At 36.2% G+C, this 21583-nt stretch overlaps 1 protein-coding gene and 1 long non-coding RNA gene across 2 annotated transcripts; both read right to left on the minus strand.

The window, feature by feature from the left end:
- Positions 1–7465: 7465 nt before the first annotated feature.
- On the minus strand, positions 7466–10073 carry LOC146732767 (uncharacterized). The gene is made up of 2 exons (XR_014926876.1): positions 9967–10073; positions 7466–7646 (listed from the first exon to the last, which is right to left on the minus strand). It is a non-coding gene; the product is annotated as an uncharacterized LOC146732767 (long non-coding RNA).
- Positions 10074–13976: 3903 nt separating this feature from the next.
- On the minus strand, positions 13977–15754 carry LOC100371155 (caspase-2-like). The gene is made up of 2 exons (XM_002735027.4): positions 15452–15754; positions 13977–14652 (listed from the first exon to the last, which is right to left on the minus strand). The coding sequence occupies exons 1-2, from the start codon at positions 15567–15569 to the stop codon at positions 14093–14095; spliced, it is 678 nt and encodes a 225-aa protein (XP_002735073.1). The 5' UTR covers positions 15570–15754; the 3' UTR covers positions 13977–14092.
- Between the last annotated feature and the right edge of the window lie 5829 nt (positions 15755–21583).

Here is a 21583-nt window from a genome sequence, read left to right on the forward strand (position 1 = left end):
TGACAAGTCTCTGCCAAATATGTACGCAATGTTTTTTTCCAGATCTGAAAATCTTAAGTTTTTTTTTTTCATTATTTTTATCCAAAATGACCTCTACCAACACCGCTGAGAGAACAACTGAGCATGCTCAGAATAAATAAATTAGCTTAGGTTGTAATGATAAAGTTTTTAGTGATGTCATGACCTGGTCATGTATTACCGTATTTGTCAAGGTAAGAGCCCAGGGTCATAACATGAAAAATTGACAACAAAATAGGGGTGGGTCTATGCCCGGACATCCCCTGCAAAAAATAAAAGAAGATCAAACTGCGACAGGGGGTAGAACGGAAAATAAAACACACAACAGAAATAAATGAACAATGTGCAACATTATAATTAAATAAAAAAAATGTGTGCTTATAATGTGACAAATTAATCAGAAACAATAAAAACCGACAGTGCAGAATGAAGAAATTAAGATTTCCCCAACGACAAATACGTCCAACAACTCAAAATGAGCTAAAATGTCAGGGGTTAAACTGTGTAAACTTTTTTTGGGTTTTGACAAACACCGGATCAACAGTTAATAATTTACACAGTAAAAAATGCGAAAGTTCATAGAAAATTTTTTCAGAACTCTATTTGTACGTTCATCACTATCTTTGTTAAACTCAAAACCCTTAAAGTCCAAGTCACTGTCGTCGTTGAACAAAATCCCTACAGCTTCGACCTAAGGCTTGTTGATGTCGTCGCACACAATTTGGACTGAGCATTTTTAATCTACGAACTTTGCTGTTTGTCAGCTTGGCCTGCTTAATTAATGTCGAATCACAATAAAGAGACAAGAAAAACAGTGTTGCGGCACACGATGCTTCGCGGCACGTGTGCGGCACTTGCTTCACGTCGCTCCATACTGTAAGATTTGCTTGCACAAATCAAACAGTCGGCCCTACGACATATTTAAAAATAAAACCTCCCATTTCTGCTTTAATACACATTTTTGTAGACTTGCTGACTAATATGATTCAGATATGATTTTCAAATTACATAAACAGCGTCGAACACGCTGCCCTGAATGCAGAACGTGAAATTATTTATTTTTCTGTGGCAGCTATTTTACGCAATTGGCAATTATTTATCAAGAATTTGTATCAGAATCACAACAAACTGCAAAGAAGTCAACTATTAACACAACGAAAAAAAACTAGATTTTTGTTATTATTTTATTACAAGTGTAAAAAAAGACCCCTGGGCGTATGCCAGGATATGACCTCAATTTCTTTATTGTATCAAAAGTGGAAGGGAGATTTGCTTGGGCATGGGCTCTTACCTGGATAAATACGGTATTCTAACATGAGTATATTTTATAATTAAATTACGGGAGCTGTGACATTCATGTCTTGTTATCATTGGAATAATCTTCATATAGTTAAACCCAATCACATAAGTATAAACATAGATGTAGATGTAGAAATTACTCACCTTATCAAAACACCCAATTCTACTAAGAGACAACGAAGTGCCAATAACCATCTGTTCTTGTTCTCTCTTGGTGTGTTGTTCAATTGTAGGTAAAGAATTTTAGGCAAATCATTCCCAAACTGCTTCAACGTTCGAAGTAAAATGTTACAAGTAAGATTGCTATCGCGAGGCCACTCAAAGAGGTCATAGTACCCTAATAAACAGCGACCATGAACAATAACTCCAGTCAACTGTGCATTTAACTTCAAGATAGTGGATGTTATTTTTGACACTCTTTGAAAATGAGGCAGATTTGTCTTGTCTGAATCCATTCCATCAATAATAATGCATGCATATCTTTTTGGATGTTCTTTAGCTTTCTGAACATGTTTATAGTATTTCAATCTTTCAGTACTGAAAATAATGAAAAAAAATAAATAAAAGGAAATCACGATAGACAAGCACTTTTCAGAAGAATGGTTTCCACGCGTCATTGTCACACTCGTTGGCTCACTTTCGTCCATGCTACTGATGTTTTTATGCTTAACAATTGCCCTATATAAGACAATTGTGGCAGCTAAATATCTGAATGCAGGGGTTACAGCATTCAATCTATTCCAAGGACTACATGAATATATATTTGAGCATTTCAAGTCAGAGTTGGCGGCTGAAAACAAAGTTATTGTCTACAGAGAAGCTTATATCAATCTAAGGTGGGTGATAAAAAGGATTTTATCTTCAAGAAATAGTGATTTATTTATTTTTTTCTCATAATTTTCGTTGAATTTGTCAGTGGTACAATGTGATTAGCTACCTGAAGCGTGACTGCCAAACATTGACACTTTTTATGTAAAGTTTTCATTTGAGTTCAGTAAATGTCTACTTTGTTTTAACTGTTACCATCCCTCTGATAAGGCAGCAGCGTGACAGTTTTTTTATAGGCAGAATATAACAATGAACTACAGACTTTGAACACATTTTACCTTTGTCTTTTCAGATGTTTTTCTCTTTTTTTAAACAACTTCTCTCTGACAAGATTGCTTCTATCTGCTTTTTTAACAAAGTGCATTTGTTACATTTTGCAAATCGGTTGACTTGTAATTTATTTATAATATGAAGAAGAGTCAAGTCTAAATTATCAATATTGAAATTTACACTTCATATATCTCACACACAAAAAATCATGAACAAAACAAATGATGAGAACATGCCACCAAAACCATAATTAATTTTATGGCTCAAATCATGATGTGTGTCAAACTATCGAGAATTCACTCAAGCTCATATTTTGTATAATTAGCCAAGCGACATCTGAACTTCACTGATACAAAAGTTTCTTGAGTAATGTTTTGTTAACAAATATTTAACAAGGTGTTCAATGAAACAAATTTGGCTTATCAATTGTTCGCTCAACTTTGCAAAATTTGATCAATTTACCTTTTTTTACAAAAAGATCAACATTTATTTACAGCAGATAACACAATATGAGTTTGCTTCTTTTGTTTTTGACGAAAATATCAACAATGTTGAATTTATCTGCTATATTCCAAATATGGTATATTGATGGGTAACATCAGTGGTCAAATGCGTTTGGTTATCGGGGTCGGTGCTAAGATGATATGAATATTAAAACTAAGTTGGTGGAAGGAAGGAAGAAAAATTGTGTATTCTAGCTTGAGAATTGTGTTGGTTATACAGCTATAAAACTGGGGCAAATGATTTGGGGTACAACAAATCCTTTAAATCTGCATGTACATCTGCCTGCATAAACGATACTAACTCCTAATATATTTGTTTGTGTTACTGGAAAAAAAATAGAATTTTACATCGCAAACTATTCTATTCACGTAAGGCCACACACTGATTTAATTTTATGGATTACATCCTCTGGAGACCCCAAAACTAATGCGAGAGGGCGAAAAAAAAACCTGCCAAAAATAAAATGCTGATAAAATCACAGGACGACGGAGCTGCTATTACGAATTGAACCACAGAACACAATGTATCAAAAAACAACAAGAAGTCTTTATTTGTAGGAGGCACATGTTGATATACACATCTCGTACTGTATTACTGTCGCAGGTATAACCATTTCAGACAAGCTCTAGTACATGTAGTCATGATGAAGTAGTACCTTCAGTCAAAAACACTGCATTCAAGGTACAACATGAACACCATTTTCAGTACAAGTCAAGGCGGAATGTACATATCACTACTTTATGACAATAACTACCAGAACATTGCAATGATACAGAAATGTCCTTGCTTGCTCCTCTCTACACAGTAGGGGTTAGCTTTAACCAATCTCTCGTATAGTGTGTAAACGTCATATCTCCCTGGCCGACGTCAATTGCGTACCAGTCTACAACAATCCCTCAGTTTTTCATCTGAACTTTTATGCTCACGTAATCCCGGCAACGCAATACGCATGTGCAGAAGATCATTCACGACAAAATTAGCACGTTTTTAGACGAACTCCGCACAGTTCGATGCGCGTTACTTATCACCACTGCACAAAGCAGCTTTGCATAGAACTCATTTGCATATTCGAATATTCGAACTACAAGACCCTGTCGGTTAACAAAGTTATGCGTAAGTCACTTGGTTACTTTAATCACTTTAATAAGACGTTTCGTCACACCCCGACTCCGAATAAAATGTTCTGTTAATTAAATTAAAATATACATGACTTGCGCTAGAAAAGTGCAATCCTTTTCTACATGCCAAAGCATTAGTTTCTACAATAAATGGCTAACTTTATAAACTTACTAGAACCTTTGTGTTCTATTGCTGTGAGACGCGCAAAATCGAACCCGTTCTAGCTAGAAATAGTATTGAAATATTCACCAGAATACAAGATGAACGGAAATGTTAGGAAACTCTTTTCAGTGAAATTAGTCTTTAATGTTTCTTTCCCAACTATATACAATAACAGAACGTTTTTTCTTCCAAGTTTTAGTGTATCACGTGCGCCATTTCACTACAGTAACGTTACCTTGCACAACATAGTCCGCGATAAAATGGTTCGTATTTACGTTTTTACTGAAGTCTGACATTAATAATAGTTCGGATGTCACATGTCACAGCGCAAAGGCCGCTGGGAAGGAAATTGGTTTTTAGATAGTCCAAAAAGAGTTTTACGACAAGCCGGCGCTTTGCGACAATATGAGTCGGCAAGTTCCGGACAGAAAACCGATCTGTGAAGACTCGTCGTCGAAGATTTTTTTTTTTTTTTTGAGAACAGGCGAAAACTAATGCGCGTGGATGTCATCCATAAAATTAAGTCGGTGTGGCCTAATTATAACTCATTCGACATGTGGTACTTAGAACCTTTTGAAGGAGACGTGTTCCTTATTATATATGGAAAAAGAACGCACGAAACCCCCGTTGTTGACGTGTCAGCGAACTGTGAAGACCGTATAGAGGTGAGGAATACTTTTTTTTCATACTGGTTGCCAAAAAATCACACTAGTACGCGTCCATACTGACCCACATGACTCATTCCAAATGACAAATTAATGTACGCACGATCTCTTTATAATTTACGTGAGCGTAGGTGCGTTCAGTTCCCGGGGTTCAGTTGCACAAGACGATGCACAACTTTTTCAAATCTTCCCGCCATGCTTGTTACCCGACGAGTCGCATTAAAACGTTGTTCTTCGTGCAATGATGTGTTCATAGCAAAGGATTTTCTACGCGAAAATGACGAGTATGGTCGATTTGTACGAGCAGCTGGCTGGATTTCACCCAAAAGGATCGTTTGCTGTTAAAAACCGTTTCTTAACTTGCCCTTCTCTTCAGTTTCAAGTGTTATTCAAGATGGCTGCCCTGGTATAGTAAATACTGTAAAATACTATATTTTTGCTTGAAATTACTTTTCGCTATTTTCGCTGATGGTATGTTTCAATAGAAATAAAATCCAGCGAATATACCTTTTTTTCTTGATGTTTCATATTCAACTCGTCAAAAATAAATTCCATACAAAACGCTTAAAAAGCGTTTACAGCGAAATTTAATTCCAGCTAAAATATAGTATTTTACAGTATCGTTAGATTAACTGCATTTATTTGATAATCACTTGTACGCCAGGTTGTTGATATAATATTCCACGTCCCTTTTCACCAAGTATAACTTATATCCAGAAAATGTATGTGTGTGTGTGCAAAGCCTTCCATCTTACTAATATTTCACCACCCTTAGAGTAGACCATTTCCGTTCACTGTGAAATCTCTCGTTAGGTGTGAAATCGAACGTAAAAAGAACAATGGCCATAGCGTCGTAATGGCGACATTTGATGATGGTGATTTTCGACCAAGTAAGGTTATTCAAACGCAATATCCCCGTGTCAGAGATTTTCTTTTCGATGTGAGCTGCGAAATAATGAAATCCGAATTTAAAATCAAATCGTTTGATTTTTGCGGCAGACGTCCGGCGCGCGTCTTTCATACAACTCGTGAGATTACGCACTTGAACGGAAAATAAATCCCAAGTCAGTTTGCTGATAGTCGATAGAAGGGAATTTCATTTTCGATACGTCGAAATACACAGACACACAATATCACACGTGCAAGTGTACATTACATCCCAAAACAGCATGCGCGGGCAAGCGAAACTCCGTATTTTCGACTTCCGGGAAAGTGGTCTATCACTCACTCAAAATCCAAACACTAGCGGCGCGCTAACTCCCGTTGCTCTCGTTCGGATTTTCACCACTACCACACCGTAATTTGCATATGTTCTGTAATTTGCATAACAAATTTGCATAACAAAGATTATATGCGCATAACCTGTAGAGTCTGATCAAGACGTGTCTCAAAAAAAAACCTTTCAGTTTTTCGATATGTATTTTCGGCTCGTAGCGATAGGATCAGTCAATTTAGAACTATCGTATGTTATCGAAAGCAATTTGGCACAATTTTACTGAAAAAACGATTTTGTCATTGCTCATGAATATTAATTTATGCAAATGAGACGGTTATTTCCACCAATCGTGTCATAAAACTACCCCATGTATAATTATATTTTATATTTCATTTTGTTTGCAGCTCACATTTGATGACGGAAAAAAAAACTCTTGAACATAAACAATCTAAACAAGACAGGTTCTGAACTGACGTTATTTGGCCCCAATAGATAAAAAAAATCATTAAATTTGAAGGAAATAGAAAATGACATTTCAGAAGTCCAAGATGGTGATAAAATCATTGAAAACAAAAAGTTGGGTACGCATTTTTTCTCTATAGAATATCAATAATTATTAACATATTGAAGGAGAACATAAAAATAAGTTTGATTATACTTTTATATTACCTTATATTTTGTATTCAATAACTTTTTGCACAATTAATTAAATTAATGGCAAACCCACAATCAAAATAAGAAAATACTGTTTTCATAATAAATTCATCTCATGAGTGTTCATTAATGACACTAATAGACACTCACTGTCAACTAAAATAAATAAACCGGTACTTTACACCTCATTATTTTTCATTATCGATATCAGCCTACCATAACAAAATGTTACATTTAAAATCCCAATATTGCTATTTTGTTTGAAAAACAGTGAGCTATTTTGCAATCTACTACCGGTAATTAGTTTGCTTCTTCGTTCAATCAAGCTATCCACACTGATGATTTACACATTGTTTTTCCCATAACCCATTTCAAAACAACATTCGTGAAAAAATTATTTGACCTAAAGTAATAACAGCATTTAGATTTTGTTAGGTTCACAAATGCTGAATTTTGATGACATTATTGAAGGACATCGAAATTATCTGATTCGAAATATGGACCCAAGTCATGTTGAAGGGTTGAAAGTAAAAATTAAGAAGATGAGCAAGACAACGCTGTATAGACCAAATACTATTTTCCTATGTATTTTACTGGATGGGATCTATTTTCTGTTGGATGGCAATCACACAGTGAGAGCCATAAAAGAGTTGCAAAATGAAGAAGGTGTCACTGTACCATTCACTGACATAGCAGTCACAGTATATAAAAATTTGACAACTGCAGAATGCCGAAGAGTAGCTTTGATATACAATCAACATGACAATTTGAGAAAAGATATTACTTTCGAAGAAAAAGTGAGTCTTTCAAGACAAATCTTGTATGAGATGAATGATGCACCACTGTCAGAGGAGCCACCACAGTCCACCATCTCATGGCGAAAACAATGTGCCTTTCAACTGTGACTCCTGCTGAATGACAAAAAGGTGAGCAATGATCATTTTTACAACTATGTAGAAATATTACATATGGGATAAGTAAAAACAGTTTTAGGAGAAATGCCTGCCTGGTGTCTTTTTACATTTTTCAATGAACATGTACGGTGTTTTCTATGTGTAACAGATTTTCTTATTGAGATCTTCTAATTGAATGACATAGACGTTTTAGAATTGATGGGTTAATTTAGGGTTAATGTTTTTTTCCCTCTATGTAATTCATATACACCTTGTTTGTAGCAATATGTACTGATCTCTGTTTTTTGCTTTCAGACCATGAAATCATTGGAACCAATGTTTCAAGTTGCACTGTACTGTAACAAAAGTTACCAACTTGTAAGATAAATTTTCAAGTCCTCAAAAAAGGAACTGAAACAAACAGTAAGTTTCATTAAGGATATTCACAAACATCCACCCTATTGAATAAGAGTAAAAAATAATTGTGTGTATTTTTTTTCAAGAGTGTTACAAAATTGTTGATTGATTTGAAATATGCCATCAGATTTGGTCTTTTTAGGTATTGATATTAAATCATTGCTGTAGAGAAAATGTATTACCATAATGACCCATGAACATTTTGGGTAAATTACTAAAAAAAATCTTGATTTTCGTTGATTGTTTGACAAGTGTTTGTTTAACCATATATTTTGATGACCATGTCATTCAATAATGCAAGAATCGAGGATATTTTGTGATTGGTTCGTCTAGCTATCACTATATCAAATGCATGCAACAGCGTTTGAGCACTACTCACATCCGTGCCATACAAACAATTTGGGGTCATCTTTAAAAGTCCAGCAAAAAAAAATGATTTTAGACTACTGGAATTTTTATAACTCTTTTGTTTTGTTCCCTGAGTGGTGCCAACATAAGAGAGAGATAATATTATCCCTGAGTGATGCCAACATAAGAGGGAGATAATATTATCCCTGAGTGGTGCCAACACAAGAGAGAGATAATATTATCCCTGAGTGGTGTCAACAAGAGAGAGATAATATTATCCCTGAGTGATGCCAACAAGAGAGAGATAATATTATCCCTGAGTGGTGCCAGCATAAGAGGGAGATAATATTATCCCTGAGTGGTGCCAGCATAAGAGGGAGATAATATTATTCCTGAGTGGTGCCAACATAAGAGAGAGATAATATTATCCCTGAGTGGTGCCAACATAAGAGGGAGATAATATTATCCCTGGGTGATGCCAACAAGAGAGAGATAATATTATCCCTGAGTGGTGCCAGCATAAGAGGGAGATAATATTATCCCTGGGTGGTGCCAACAAGAGAGAGATAATATTATTCCTGAGTGGGGCCAACAAAAGGGGGGAGATAATATTATCCCTGAGTGGTGCCAACAAGAGGGAGATAATATTATCCCTGAGTGATGCCAACATAAGAGGGAGATAATATTATCCCTGGGTGGTGCCAACAAGAGAGAGATAATATTATTCCTGAGTGGGGCCAACAAAAGGGGGGGAGATAATATTATCCCTGAGTGATGCCGACATAAGAGGGAGATAATATTATCCCTGAGTGATGCCGACATAAGAGGGAGATAATATTATCCCTGAGTGATGCCAACAAGAGAGAGATAATATTATCCCCGAGTGGTGCCAACAAGAGAGAGATAATATTATCCCTGAGTGGTGCCAACATAAGAGGGAGATAATATTATCCCTGAGTGGTGTCAACATAAGAGGGAGATAATATTATCCCTGGGTGATGCCAACAAGAGAGAGAGAATATTATCCATGAGTGGTGCCAACAAGAGAGAGATAATATTATCCCTGAGTGGTGCCAACATAAGAGAGAGATAATATTATCCCTGAGTGATGCCAACAAGAGAGAGATAATATTATCCCTGAGTGATGCCAACATAAGAGGGAGATAATATTATCCCTGGGTGATGCCAACAAGAGAGAGATAATATTATCCCTGAGTGGTGCCAGCATAAGAGGGAGATAATATTATCCCTCGGTGGTGCCAACAAGAGAGAGATAATTATTCCGAGGTCCAAGTGCATTAGTACTCGTACTGGTGTCAACCACTTCCCAAATAACTCGTACACAGTTGCGTTAGGGTAACCAGTTTATTCAAGAAAGCGGTGAAAACTATAACAGGATAAAGAAATCACATTTCAAATGACGTCATCGCTGACTGACTGAACGAACGAGCGTGAACGACTTACGGAAAAAAATTTATGGAAATTGCGAAAAATACACTTATCAAATTACGACACTCGGAGCTAAGGTGGCTTGATCAACTCATGAGTCAATAAATTCAGAAAAATAACTTACTTCGCTGAGTCTAGTGTTCTTTTAGAAGGACTTTATGTAGCGATCTTCAGTCATACAAAACGCAGTTGGCGTACGCGTATGAGACTCTAGCCCATAATAGTTATAGCGAACTCTGACCTATGCTGAACGTAACGCCCGCGCCTAAAGAGGGCGGTATACTGTTAAAAGTGAAAGGGCGTCCAGCACAATAATATTATTCCTGAGTGGGGCCAACAAAAGGGGGGGGGGGGAGATAATATTATCCCTGAGTGATGCCAACAAGAGAGAGATAATATTATCCCTGAGTGGTGCCAACATAAGAGGGAGATAATATTATCTCTAAATGATGCCAATAAGAGAGAGAGAGAATATTATCCATGAGTGGTGCCAACAAGAGAGAGATAATATTATCCCTGAGTGGTGCCAACATAAGAGAGAGATAATATTATCCCTGAGTGATGCCAACATAAGAGGGAGATAATATTATCCCTGAGTGGTGCCAACAAGAGAGAGGGAATATTATCCCTGAGTGATGCCAACAAGAGAGAGATAATATTATCCCTGAGTGGTGCCAACATAAGAGAGAGATAATATTATCCCTGGGTGATGCCAACATAAGAGGGAGATAATATTATCCCTGAGTGATGCCAACATAAGAGGGAGATAATATTAACCCTGGGTGATGCCAACAAGAAAGATATAATATTATCCCTGAGTGGTGTCAACATAAGAGGGAGATAATATTATCCCTGGGTGATGCCAACAAGAGAGAGATAATATTATCCCTGAGTGGTGCCAGCATAAGAGGGAGATAATATTATCCCTGGGTGGTGCCAACAAGAGAGAGATAATATTATCCCTGAGTGGTGCCAATATAAGAGAGAGATAATATTATTCCTGGGTGATGCCAACATAAGAGAGAGATAATATTATCCCTGAGTGATGCCTACAAGAGAGAGATAAGAGAGAGATATATAATTCTATTACATGTTCATGTGGATTTAATTTAGTGAATTTTACTCAGCGGCAAATAAATCCAGTGTCATTAGAGCAAATGGTGTATAAATTGTGATCAGTCCCAGTAATACAAGTGGTTATAGTATCTTTATTGGTCCCAATACGAGAGTGTATTATTTCGCCATGGTCCCAGGAAATAAAGAATTAATATTACCCCTAAGCAGTTCCAATATTATCCCTGAGTGGTGCCAACACAAGGGGGGATAATATTATCCCTGAGTGGTGCCAACATAAGAGGGAGATAATATTATCCCTGAGTGATGCCAACATAAGAGAGAGATAATATTATCCCTGAGTGGTGCCAACACAAGGGGGGATAATATTATCCCTGAGTGATGCCAACATAAGAGAGAGATAATAATATCCCTGAGTGATGCCTACAAGAGAGAGATAACACTATCCCTGAGTGATGCCAACATAAGAGGGGAAGGCTTTTGAGAAGTAGCTTCCAGACTAGAACTGACTCAACGTCGTTTCTATTGTTCAAAACTTCAGATGATGTGCTTTTTGTATCAAAAACATCAAAGGAATCAACACCTGATTCCCTCGAAAAAGGAAGTGAAGAAAGTAATTTGAGTGGTGGGTTTTTACCGCCTCCTCACCAATTATCGGTGTGTTCGGTCCATATTTCCATATCGTTTTGCGTGCCAGTGTTTGTTTCATTAACAGTTTTTGTATACGTTTCAGTCGGTGTTTGAGAGCCAGTATTGTTAGCCTTATTAATAGCAATGGAAGAACAGTTTCTCTGTATGTGTCCCGTTTGATGACATTTATGACATGTTGGTTCAACAGTTGACAAGTAAATTCTGTAAGTTCGCTCATTGTGAACTAAATTAAAAAAACCATTAATATTATCGTGTCCAGAAACCATGTAGACCTGTCTACGAAAAGACATAACATAACACAACTCAGGTTGCTTCAAGCCAAGCGGTATTATCCGCAAAGAACTTACAATTCTGCCATATCGTTTGAGCTGTTCTTCTAGTAATGAATTCGGAATGAACGGTGGTACACCTGACAAAACCGCCTTAGTAGCTGGTTTAATTAGCGGTTCAATATTAATAAACGTGTAGTAGCGCACACCTGGTCGACAGTAGCTATAGAGTCCAGGAAAATAATAACGCTATCATTTGCCCTAGTTGCAGCAACAATATTCTTCGCAACAACAATTTCCGAGATAGAATCAACATAAGAAACAATTGGAATACCACTGACTGACTCACACTTGATTCCATGTTTACGAGTCAGCCCTAAGAAAGGCGTTGTCAACGCCCTGGCAGCCATCTTGCTTGTCAGCGTGGCAGCTCGCCACGATTCAACAACACCAAAAACAAAAACTACCGAAAACAAGGCAGACTTGTGCCAAACATAACTCAAAATACCTTCAAATCGATCACCAAATATTTACAAACAAGTACTAGCAAGAAACTGTGTTTCTACAAGGGTGAAAAATTGACAACTTGTAGGAGCGATGTATCAGCGTGTGCAGCTAATTAGCATACATACATACATACATACAGACAGGGTTGCTGCAAAAACTCCTTTTTGTGCTTCGCACACGAGAGTCAAAAAAAAACTAATCCGTAGACATGGGCAAGGTGTAAAATGTAATCAGCTATTTTATTCGTCCGTAATTTGTACAAAGCGTATAAAGCATTTTCCAAATTAAATGTCGTAACTTGTACGCAATTTCCAATTTCGATTCTTAAACTCAAATTATCAACAATATTATAACAAACAGCCACTCGACTGAGATAGCTCCGCTGTTAGCAATGCAGATTTCAATTAAAGAACAGAAGATATCATTAGAAAATGAACATTATGTATAGTATCAAAGCAATCGGACCTGCTGTTTTAACAAGAGAATTCAATTCGAGAATTAACGATATCATCACAAAATGAACAAGTCTGAGAGAGGTCCACATGTAGTACGTATACGTATAATATTAAAACAATTGAACTTGTGGTTTTTAACAAGAGGTCGAAAATATCACTTTTTACCAAAAATATTCACTAAAATTAAAGAATTAAAGATATCATTACAAAATTAACACATTTGAGAGAGGTCCACATGTAGTACGTATATATGTAATATCAAAGCAATTGGACTTGTGGTTTTTAACAAGAAGTTGAAAATATCACTTTTTACCAAAAATTACAAAAATATTCATCAAAATTAAATAATTGAAGATATCATCATGAAATGAACAAATCTAAAATAGGTCTGCCTGAGGTACGTATATGTATAACCTAAAATCAATCAAACTTCTGGTTTTTAACAAGTCGAAAATATCATTTTGTTACCAAAAAAGACAAAAATATTCATTAAAATTAGAGAATTGAAGATATCATCACGAAATGTTCAAATTTGAGAGAGGTTTACCTGTAGTAACTAAATATGTAATATCAAAGCAATCGGACTTGCGTTTTTTTACAAGAAGTCGAAAATATCACACTTACCAAAAATATTGAATTAAAGTTAACATCATGAAATGAAAGTTTCTTTGGATACGAATGTGAATTCGAGCGTTTGACAGGTGAGAAAACGATTGATAATCCCAAGACAAAGTACCGTTAACACAAGAAAATATTAGTATTTTTAAATGTTAACAAAATTCTACAAATGCTTCCCCCCTCTATGCGACGTGTACTGGAAACGCAAACGAGCCGAACGAATCATAGGCGACACGTCTCATCCCGCGCATGATTTGGTCGAACTCCTACCGTCCGACAGGCGCTATCGATCTCTGGCATCCACATCGTTCCGGTGAGCCAAAGGCTCCCGGCCTATAGCCGTCCAACGCATGACGTCACATTTATGTAAGGCCCCGAGGTAGTCGTTGTTGCATCTAGTCAAATGATTGTATTTACTTTTTTTATTTTACTTTTATTGCAAGGCAATCTAATTTCTATGTGTATTGTTTAAAGCGGGGAGTCGTCACCCACGCATGCGTCAGGTGGCCATAGCGTGTTATTGTTTACAAACTAACGTCTACCCATGAGTCTTTGCGTAATTAGAGTGTGTTGTTATCGTCGCTTAGGACTCAAATCCCGCGCGTGCGCAAGTAACGACCCTCCCGCTTTAATATATTTAGCCAATAAACTATGATATGATGAAAATACATGTTATTCATTTGAACCTAAGCGGTTTTCTCAGGGTACTCATTACGTGTGGATCAATACCCGTCTTTTTTTCTCTGACGTCACGAGCTTTACTTGCTTCTGTCGCTATTTGTAAAATATCACTCAAATCGTGTTTCTTCCATTTTTTCTTAACGTATTTACAAATATCGGCCGTGTATTGACACCCATCTTTTATGGCAGCGTCATACGCTGACGTATCAACTGATGATGTCACAATCAGCATGTCTGGGTACATCGGTCGTTGTATTCTCTGCACACCGTCATCAGACTCGTAGGTGCTGAGGAAAATCATTTTTGGTTTGTTAGCCAGGTTAGGACAGTCTTCATTGCTTAACTCTTTCATAATGTCGTATCCAGTTATGGTTTTTCCATCCGTACCTTTCACACCAACGAAGGAGCCGTGCGTTATCAGAAATATCAACAGACAGTCAGTATCTTCGTCCAGATGTTTAAACATACTAAACAATGACGACATTTTCCCTGCTTCTAAGTTATAGTACACGGTTGTGTTAAATTCCAGGGAAACAAACGTTTCTTTTATCAGTGCTATAAGAGAGAACACGAATACGTCGATAAAAAAACAGTAACAAACACACATGTACATTTACTTATTTTGATTAACCTTTTCATCACCGGACTTTCTCGCCAACATTTTTCTGCACTTTATTCTTATATTCTTCAATATTTCTCAAAATAAACCCTAATTTTGGAGCCAACAGACAATTTTAAGTTTTTACGCCAACAATTTGGCTATTTTTGTTCCAATATTTTGAAGGAAAGTGCAGACTATAAACAGGACTATTTTGTGAGTTTGTGATGAAAAGAAGGAACTGGTGGTGAAAAATTTAAGGCTGACATTCACAATAGATTTCGACTCATTCTCCTTTTGTCCGTGGTCAAAAATAATAAGAACGGTACAGTAGAAGCCACCACAAGAGGGCGTGGTAAACGAAGATACTAGTAGAAGAGAATGATTAGACTCGCATTTCTCCAATTTACTATTATATCACCCACAATTGACAATTTCGAAATATTATCGAACTATACGAAAAGCAAATATTAGTAAAAACACCTGAACATACAAACTCGGGATTAGTTGATCGCTGTGGCACAGTGAATGCTATGAGCATAACTGAGGTCACTTGTCAAGGTCAAATTTATTTGTTATCAAAAACCATTAAAATGTAGCACTATAGTAGTGTACAATATAAATATGTATTCGTTTCACCCCAAACATTTCACTGTTTAACCACGAAACAACGGAGTGCACAATGTTGACTATTATGTTATTATAGCAACAACATTGGCAAAACAGACTACAATAATGCAGAACTACACCACTTACCCGCGTCCGTTTTGAAGCCAGGCTGAATCTCTCTTCCATCATTAAACGAGTAATTACATAAAATAAATACGTGGGAGTTACTGCATTCTGCCAAATGCACATCGTCTGCGTCCGCCATGTTTTAAAATAAACGATCCTTTGAGTGGCCGTGTATGGGTGACACTTCGTCTGACTTCCGGTTGTGGTGAGTGTGGACTCCGACCTCGTCTACGTTGAGTGAACCCTACTGAAGGAACAACTTATGATTGTTTTGTCAAAGCTTTCGGGGGGGTGTACTATAAGTTGTTCTGTTTTAGCAGGCCGACATACGAAAAATACATTTTAAACACTGACCAAATTTCTTGAGCCTTGGGGGGATGTCGGTGGATCACTGTGTGGGCTGGGAAGGGAGGAGGGTGACCATGACCTTGCTAATAGCGGGTTCGTTTCCGATATAATCAATAGGGGGCTCGGAAGGTTTTAACATCATGAAGAGAATATTTATCTGTACAATTAAATTAGAACAATGTGGGGGAAACAGTGAATTATTGGTTGTCATTCGAAAAAAATAGAAACTAACCCCCTAGCACAATGGATAGTACTGCCAAATTACGGTGTAGTGGGTAAGCTATACCGATGACCATGCAACATAGATTGTTTGTTATTTACGAATAGCAACTTGCATTGTGAACAATGGAGGCTAAACATCACCATGCATTTATTTAATTGTGAAGAGCGCACTCTCTCTCTCTCTCTCTCTCTCTCTCTCTCTCTCTCTCTCTCTCTCTCTCTCTCTCTCTCTCTCTCTATATATATATATATATATATATTTAAATGTAACGAATAAAAGATTAATTATGAAAAACAGGAATTCAACTATTTAAATATTTGATTACACTTGAAAATAACTTGTATTTCAGTCACTCTATGACTGTAGATGCGAGTGTTAGTGTGTAGGTGTTGGATTGACAATATTGAGCTGGTAGAAGTGGATGTTAGTGGTTGCCTTTGATCGTCTTGGACATGTTTATGCCATTCCCAGTATTAGTTGTCCCTAGCGTTCGCAGCCAGTGTCGAGCTATGAATCCAGCCAAAATGTGATTTATACAAGCATATACTACATGTGAAAATATATTATGTACACATATTTTGCAGTCACATTCTAATGTTGAGTTGTTGGTATATAACTTGAATATGTGTGATATACTGCTACTACTGCCTATTTAATTGACATTAACGACGGAAAACAATATATTTGCAGTTTGTGAAGATATCTTTGTAACCAGGCCATACAAGTAACACGCTCTTGGTCAATAAATGCGCAACACAACACTATTGACGATTTTGACATGTTTTTTTAAAAGTAGTTTCTTGTGAAGTTTCTGTGTTTCGCAGAAACTGTTCTTTTCCATAGAGAGTCTGCATATGAACTGTACTAGTATATAACCATTGTCATCACATGGTATATATTCCATATTTATAGTGAATGAGGTATTATAATCTACTCTATATGAAAAATGTTTCCATATTTAATTTTATTTCCGCTGGCCTAACTTAAGTAACTTGTAACGCAATTTTGTCTAGTTAGAACACGTTAAGTGTGTGTGTGGGGGGGGGGGGGTCGGCAAAGACGTACATACTAATGCATTGTTGCACTGTTTTTCAAACATAAGTATGAAATCAAAACGTCCAAAACCATCATTAACGACGTTATACCTAGCTCAAATAATTAGTAAAAAAAGATTGATGAGCTATGCTATATTTAGAGAATTCAGAGGAATGGATAATATGTAAGTTTATGTAAAAAGGAGCCATATGTCAGATTCAGATTTATCCAGCTGAACAAAATATTAAAAAAAGTAAATTATATAAAGAAAAGTTTTTAAATGAGTTGGATCAGGTAGAAATAAATCCCTCAAAATTTTGGAAAACAAAAGCAGAATTAAAAATAATAGCACATTGCCAACAAATAATAGCATTATTGATAGATAATATTGCTCAAGGAGAATGAATCAGACATTTTTCAAATTTAAACACGAAGTGTCGCATTTCTCTCCAGAAAATTAATAAAAATATTACTTTTACATTGGTTTTCTTAAGTTACACATTTTAATCTTGACCTCTCCAATAATTAGGTTTATCCTCCAATCAGTTCAGTTAAGTTTATGTTATCTGTGACCCGACATCCGATTTATTGAGAAGAGTATTGAGTCAGTAATTGAAATTGGTTGTGTGGCAGAACAATATCGATTATTGGTACTGGGTAAAGTTAATTCGGATCGCCCCATGTTGTTAAGTGCCGTTGCATGGATAATTTGTTATGTTATTCGTGAAAACAAACTCTGTACAGTATAGCTATGGACAACAACACAAATTTATCATTCTGTTTGAGCATCGTGTTGCTTATGGTTGCGTTAGGTAAGTCTCTAACCGTACTCGGGAAAGTAAATAACATTCATTTGTTGTCACCCGTCAATATTTTTTTGATAGTTTTCACATCCACACATCCGCCATCGTACCAGCGCCACCGAAACAGGACGACAATGGCGACTGTGACGTAAAAACCTCTAAAGACGATATGTCTAAAGGAGTTAATTTGAATTCAAATATACTAATGAAGTGTTTCGAATATATGTGTCGAGAAATGCTTTTAATTCAATTGCTCAGAAATGTATTACGGTGTTTCATATTTCTTCTCATTTTCCCGTGTTGTGTGCCGTGAATAATTCGCATTGAATTGTCGTATATCGGTGGGTCGCTCATAGCTACGTGTCTGAAATAAAATCTTTAAGATTCAGAATATTAAATAACGCAGTCTCTATGAGTACGTTTGTCGACACCGTTGTTGTCCGCTAGAATTGAGTTCCGCTTCTACCGATATATGCAATGAAACAATTTAAAAGTTTATAAACAAACAGGTAACCGCATAAATCACGAAGAAGTGTTTGTTTCAAGCATTGATTTGCAAATAAATCAATAAATCTTCCTTTGCATATGCTTAAGGGAATTGAGAGTTTCTACAGTATTGGAAGTGGGACGGATTTTGCGTGATGAGAACGCCAGGCGACCGGGTGACGGAGAACCGGGCCAGTATTGAACATTTCCTCACTAAGTTGTTTACTTAGTTGATTCCCAACCCCACGCTTCAAAACAAAAACTGTCATGCACTCCTTGTTCCAGAAGGATGGTGTGTAATAAATGGTTTAGTTATCATTACAATTTGGTTGTCAAAATTCGGACGTGTACCCATTTCCAGAATCCGGTTAAATACATGCTTAGTCAACGCAATTTTTGCTGACCCCCCGCCCGAGGTTAGTATTTGACAATTTACAATTGCTTTCTGGAACAATTATTAACAGTGTTCAACCTGAAAGTTCAATTATTCGTCTAAATGGTATCAGGACAAAAGTGCGAGGTAGCAACATACATGCATCTTAATTGGAATCAGTTATTAACATAAATTTGTCCTAATCTTTATAAACAGGGGATCGGTTTGAAGTTAATCCATCGCTGTATTATTAATTGTTTATTGTCCGTTCAATCTGGTTATAATGTGTTAAAGAATGGTACTGAATGTCTGCTGCAAAAATAAAATGATTTTATTTTGAACTTTGTTTTAGTTCAGTGTCGAAATGCAGCGCTTCTAGAATGAAATTTGATGCAGAGATACATTTTCTTCTACAAAAATTTACCATCAACCATCATCAAATATGTAACATCTAAATCGAATGTAATGTGGTAATATTATGATTGTTTTCCCGATAAGCACTTATATAAAAACTATTGTTCGAACTCGGCATTCACGGATTTTGCCGCCAGTATCTCTTGCAGCTAGCACGGTAATTTCATGCAGAATCAGTGCAAACCAAAATTCAAAGTGAATCAGCTTAGAAGAAAATATGGTATATTCGAACACAATCTCTCTGTAAATGAACTGTGATCTGAAGCAATAAAACGATAAACGGAGAGGCCAGAGAAGGTCATTGAAAATAAATTCTCCCGCGACGTCTGAATTTAATTCCCTATGGAAAATATACTACGTTACCATTGTTTTTTTATTGCGAGAGTTTTATAAAGCGTTAATGCAAACATTGTTGCACAATTGTAAACATCTCAAAGTGCTTATCAGGTAAACGGTCATAATTTAATACTTAACACTCCTTGTAAACACCTTTTGTGACTACGCCGAGTAGTTGTTTCGTGTTTGCTCAGGTTTTATCGATAGTAGCACATTATTAACCTGGAAATGTGCCATAAATAGTTTCGCGTTTGTCAAATCTCATGTTGAAGTCATTACGATTCACTACGTTCGATTTCCCGCAGTGTATGGAAAATGGTATGTTTTGTAATTGTTTGTTACTCCGTGTTCTTCCGATAATATTATTAATATAGCTTGCGCATACTGTGTTTCCTGAGGTCAGTAAACCGGAAGATAAGTCAGATTTCGAATGAGCCAAAAGCGCAGTCGCTGTACATCACTCGTCCGTGTTTCCAACACGCGGCGTACAAAATCCCCCAAATAAAGTGTCATCTTTCAACTATCTCGTATCAGTGGAAAGATACTTAGTATTTCAGGCTCTTCCAGTGTTACTAAATAGGAAACCGTTGTAATTGGGGGGAAATACATGTAAATTACACTATTGATTGTGCAGAGGTAGTGAAGGCCAATCAGATTGGCTTATTCAATTTAAATGTATTTCTGAAAACATAGATTTTAGTTTATATATGATATTATAATTATCGCCAGGTATGATATTTACTGTTTCTAAATGTAATTAGAGATTGCACACCAAGCACATACATATAACACGTAAATATATAACATATATGTATTTAAGTGAGATTAGGACAAATACATTTTTTTGTGATTACACATCGCCGTCCATTAATTAATTCTGAAGAATCACCGTGCATTAATCAATTCTGAAGAGCGCACTCCATATATATATATATATCCATATTTAAATGTAACGAATAAAAGATTAATTATGAGAAACAGGAATTCAACTATTTAAATATTTGATTACACTTGAAAACAACTTGTATTTCAGACAGTTACCCTATGACTATACACTGACTGTAGATGCAAGTGTTAGAGTGTAGGTGTTGGATTGACAATATTGAGCTGGTAGAAGTGGATGTTAGTGGTAGCCTTTGATCGTCTTGGACAATCCATTTGGACATGTTTATGTCATTCCCAGTATTAGTTGTCCCTAGCGTTCGTAGCCAGTGTCAAGCTATGAATCCAGCCAAAATGTGATTTATACAAGCATATACTACATGTGAAAATATATTATGTACACATATTTTGCAGTCACATTCTAATATTGAGTTGTTGGTATATAACTTGAATATGTGTGATACACTGCTACTACTGCCTATTTAATTGACAACGACGGAAAGCAATATATTAGCAGTTTGTGGAGATATTTTTGTAACCAGGCCAAACAAGTAACACGCTCTTGGTCAATAAATGCGCAACACAACACTATTGACATGTTTTTTTTAAAGTATTTTCTTGTGAAGTTTCTGTGTTTCGCATAAACTGTTCTTTCCCACAGAGAGTCTGAATATGAACTGTACTAGTATATAACCATTGTCATCACATGCTACATATTCCATATTTATAGTGAATGAGGTATTATAATCTACTCTATATGAAAAATGTTTCCATATTTAATTTTATTTCCGCTGGCCTAACTTAAGTAACTTGTAACGCAATTTTGTCTAGTTAGAACACGTTAAGTGTGTGTGTGTGTGGGGGGGGGGGGTCGGCAAAGACGTACATACTAATGCATTGTTGCACTGTTTTTCAAACATAAGTATGAAATCAAAACGTCCAAAACCATCATTAACGACGTTATACCTAGCTCAAATAATTAGTAAAAAAAGATTGATGAGCTATGCTATATTTAGAGAATTCAGAGGAATGGATAATATGTAAGTTTATGTAAAAAGGAGCCATATGTCAGATTCAGATTTATCCAGCTGAACAAAATATTAAAAAAAGTAAATTATATAAAGAAAACATTTTAAATGAGTTGGATCAGGTAGAAATAAATCCCTCAACATTTTGGAAAACAAAAGCAGAATTAAAAATAATAGCACATTGCCAACAAATAATAGCATTATTGACAGATAATATTGCTCTAG

Source organism: Saccoglossus kowalevskii, chromosome 17 (assembly GCF_978046115.1).
Source record: "Saccoglossus kowalevskii chromosome 17, keSacKowa6.1, whole genome shotgun sequence".
Classification (NCBI taxonomy): domain Eukaryota; kingdom Metazoa; phylum Hemichordata; class Enteropneusta; family Harrimaniidae; genus Saccoglossus; species Saccoglossus kowalevskii.

What these genes read in the sequence shown, in the direction of transcription:
- LOC100371155 (XM_002735027.4), bottom strand. Translation starts at nt 15,569, where the DNA reads ATGGCGGACGCAGACGATGTGCATTTGGCAGAATGCAGTAACTCCCAC. An exon ending in TGGCTTCAAAACGGACGCGG is followed by an intron (nt 14,653 to 15,451) that starts GTAAGTGGTGTA and finishes TCTCTCTTATAG; the next exon opens with CACTGATAAAAGAAACGTTT.